General features: G+C 44.7%; 1 protein-coding gene across 1 annotated transcript in view; it reads right to left on the reverse strand.

Annotated features, from left to right (window-relative positions):
• Positions 1-2,404, reverse strand: part of TAPBP (TAP binding protein) — a 15,769-nt gene extending 13,365 nt beyond the window's left edge. Inside the window, exons 1-2 of the mRNA XM_072429597.1 lie at positions 2,082-2,404; positions 90-263 (exon numbers count right to left, since the gene is read on the reverse strand). Coding sequence (XP_072285698.1) covers positions 90-263; positions 2,082-2,130 — 223 coding nt within the window. The 5' untranslated portion in view covers positions 2,131-2,404. The remainder of the gene's footprint in view (positions 1-89; positions 264-2,081) is intronic.
• Positions 2,405-3,528: the final 1,124 nt, after the last annotated feature.

Consider the following 3,528-nt stretch of genomic DNA (forward strand, 5'->3'; position numbering starts at 1 on the left):
CAAAGAAAATGGCCACGGATGCATTTAGCAATCTGTTGCCCTGGATTTCGTTGTTTATTCTTCTTACAGAAACCATAAAAATCTCTTACCTGAGACATAGAAGACCAAGGTGCCGGGCTCAGCGCTCACTGGAGGTTCTGATTTGCTAAACACCAACAATACGGGCGTTTGAAGGATACTTTTTGGTGAACCCTTCTCCTCCACCAACCAGCAGGACAGGGGATCGGCCGATATGGAAGGAAAAACCCCAACCAGGATGGCAGCTGCAAGAAAACAGAAAGGATGTTGAGAAGAGGAACCCTGGAGGTCTGAGAGTCCAGGAAACAATACATGTCCTGCTATGTAGAAAGTAGTCATAAAAATGGCGGTGATGCCCAAATTATGAGCTGGGTTCCCAGGACAGGATAAAATTTGGTGGGCCCACTCCTACCCCTTCCTCAGCCATGACCTTGCCCCGTCTCCAGCCATACATTTAGTCCTGCCTAATTCTCCATGATATGATTGCATTGTAGAAATCTGTCCAAGCAATGATAACTCTTCTCTATCTGCAGCCAGACCTCTTACCCATGCTTGGTGTCCAGGGACCCCCAGAGCTGTTTAGCGTCATTCTACCTCCACATGGTCACACATAGTAGAGGCCCTTCGTGGTCTACCAGCAGCACGTGCATGGCCTCTAAGAACCAACCCCTCCGTTCCTTTCTGCACCTCTTGGCATGGAGCCATGCATGGAGGCAAGTGACCACTGTGAATGACACTCAAGGAAGTATGGCCTGCCACCTCGTCCAATCCACGTTGGAGGAGGGAGGCTTTCAGGGGCCCATGTTGGTTGAGTAGCCTCTTTTGCTGTATGACAGATACTGCCCTGGTTGCCCCCATTCTATATCCTCTTTGTAGATCCCCCAAGACAGTGATTGGATGGAAGAATAAACCTAATATCTTCTTCCGTGATTCATCCATCCAGGAAACTTAAAGTTTCCTAGAAACTTTCTGATGAAGCCAGTTGCCAGACAGGAAGATTAATCCCCTTGTATTAATACATTCTAAACTGAAACAAGCATGCAGCCAGTGAAAATAGAGCTTGATCTGCACACTTGTGTTGTGTCAGTAACTCATAAAAAAACATTAGATCAGCAAAGCAGCCTCCAGGTTGTCTTTAAGGCCCAAGCAAAGTTTCAGTTTAGTAATATTATGGTGGGGCAGGAAGTACCAGGAAGAGCACAAAGAGGCAGAATAAAGCTAAACTTTAATTAAACTTACTTTTATTTTTGAAACAAATGTATATAGAATATGGGGGTGCTGTAGATGCAAGTCGAGGGCCCACCCCAGGCCGGACTTGGGGAACACTGGTTCCCAACAGCCAAGCAAGGAGGATTTTTTATAAGGAGGCCAGCAATGGTGGCCCAGGCATCGGCGGATTACTGTGACCAACAGTAAGTGAGATATATCACCCCAAAGGGGACACAGACAGTTACAGAGTCTGTTATATCCCCGTCTATGCCTGGGGTTGCCTCCTTTCCAAGGATAAAATACCGGGCTCCTTTTTTTATCTTTTACTTTTTTTTACCATTGCCAATTTTTACCGGTCAGCACCCTATCAATGCTCCCCTTCATGCATATACACATGCAAAGTGCAGATATTCTTTTATCTGTGGGGTCTCAGCAAATCGTCTGCTATATTCGCCCTTGTCACCGATAACAAAACATTTTTTGTGAAACCTTTCTGCCTTCGAATGGAATCAGCGATCCCTTGGTATAACTCAATCTCACGATGAGAATTTGCTGTACAGGTGTAGATACAAAACAACACCACCAACAAAATGAAAGTAACCGACCTGGAAAGTCCCTGAACTTCTAAGGGTCAACAGGAGGGCAGAGGGGCGAAGAGATACAAAAATCTATAGATTGATACAAAGATACATTGTATACACGAGTAGGGGATAGAGGGGGGGAGATGGGGGGCGGGAAAGGGTTAAATATGGCGGGTTAGGTAGAAGCGGAGAGGGGTAAAAGATGGAGAAGGGTAAAAGACACAGGGGGGGTACGTATAGAGGACAGGCACATATAGAATTACCAGTACTTACCCAGGGGGGAAATGAAGGATAGGATCTTGTAGAGTGTAAAAGGAATCATCCTGACAGCCGGCCCACCCTCACTGTCACAAATATTAGAGAAGAGACGGTGCGCTGGGAGATCAAAAATAGTTAATGACCCTCTGCCCCCTTCTCTGCGTCTGTTTGCCCCTCTAATGCAGCATTTGCCCCACCTCAGCCCTTCTGCTTCTCTGCTCACTGAGATCTTTTGTTTCTGATTCTTTCACTTTCACTTTCCAGGAAGTTGGCTGATTTAGATCACAACATGCAGAAATTAACCAACCGCATGGGGACCGAGGCCTGGCCAATGTGCAGACGCATAGAGGTGGATGAGCAAGCCCTAAAGGGATTATTAAAATCTGTTATTTTTCTTGCTTTTAAGCACAAGAATTGTACTGCAAGTTAAAAAAATATATATATTTTTGTTCCTTCTAATATGGATGGCATTTTGAAACTATGGGGCCTGTTCACACCCATGCATGTTTTTTAACATGTGTGTTGCAATGTATGGGCATAGAGGTCACCAGGTTCTAAAATAATTTTGGGGGGATAATAATAATAAGTCAGCTCTGATATTTTTTGGTCAGTTACCTGATAATTCATTTTCCTCCAATCCCCCAAGAAAGTTCACATGTTTTCTGCTTCTGGAGAAAAAAACACATTGCATTGGTGGTGCAAGAAACAATGGCACCAAGAAGGCCAGGGGGTCAGCCGGAAAACAACCACTGGACTATGCAATAGCAGGTAAATGAAAAGCAGTGAGGAAGAAATCCTAAATACCAGGGGCTGTACAATGATCAGCTAAGGAATCCAAAACTGGATCTGGAAAGGGAAGGGGGAGGGAGACCCAAATCACTATAACCTGCCTGGGGCAAGGAAACACCATGGCTGCCTTCCTAAAAAATGGAGGAGGAAGCCCTGGCTGTACAATAGTACATATATTAGTACAATAATTTACTATATAATGGGTCTATCTACTCAGAAGTCATATTTTAGGTTTAGGTCACAGAGATCTCCCCGCCACCATTCCTATTTCTGTTCCCGTCCACCTGTGAAATGTCAGTGCTCCCACCTTTGTGTTTCCAGGTCTTCCTATTACATTCTTCATAAGGACACCTTTAACACTTTTGTGTCTTGGTGCTTTCATTTGCAATAAATTGATGGAAACATATAAAAACAAGTCAACATGCAACACTGCATCATAAATACAATGCCCTGCACACTCATGCATGACATAAAGCATGTCAGCATAGACTGACTTGCAAAATTAAGGCCTCAAAAAATGTAACCCCTCCATATATGAAATTCATCAGGGAAGGTGGAAGTTACTCATAATGGGGGCAACAAACACACAGACCCGGGAACTCAGTGCGGGGATACTGGAAGTCCTTATAATGGGCATAGCAGGTATAGAGACCCGGGAACTCAGTGCAGGGAT

The sequence above is a fragment of the Pyxicephalus adspersus genome, chromosome Z (genome assembly GCF_032062135.1).
Source record: "Pyxicephalus adspersus chromosome Z, UCB_Pads_2.0, whole genome shotgun sequence".
In the NCBI taxonomy this organism is placed as follows: Eukaryota; Metazoa; Chordata; class Amphibia; order Anura; family Pyxicephalidae; genus Pyxicephalus; species Pyxicephalus adspersus.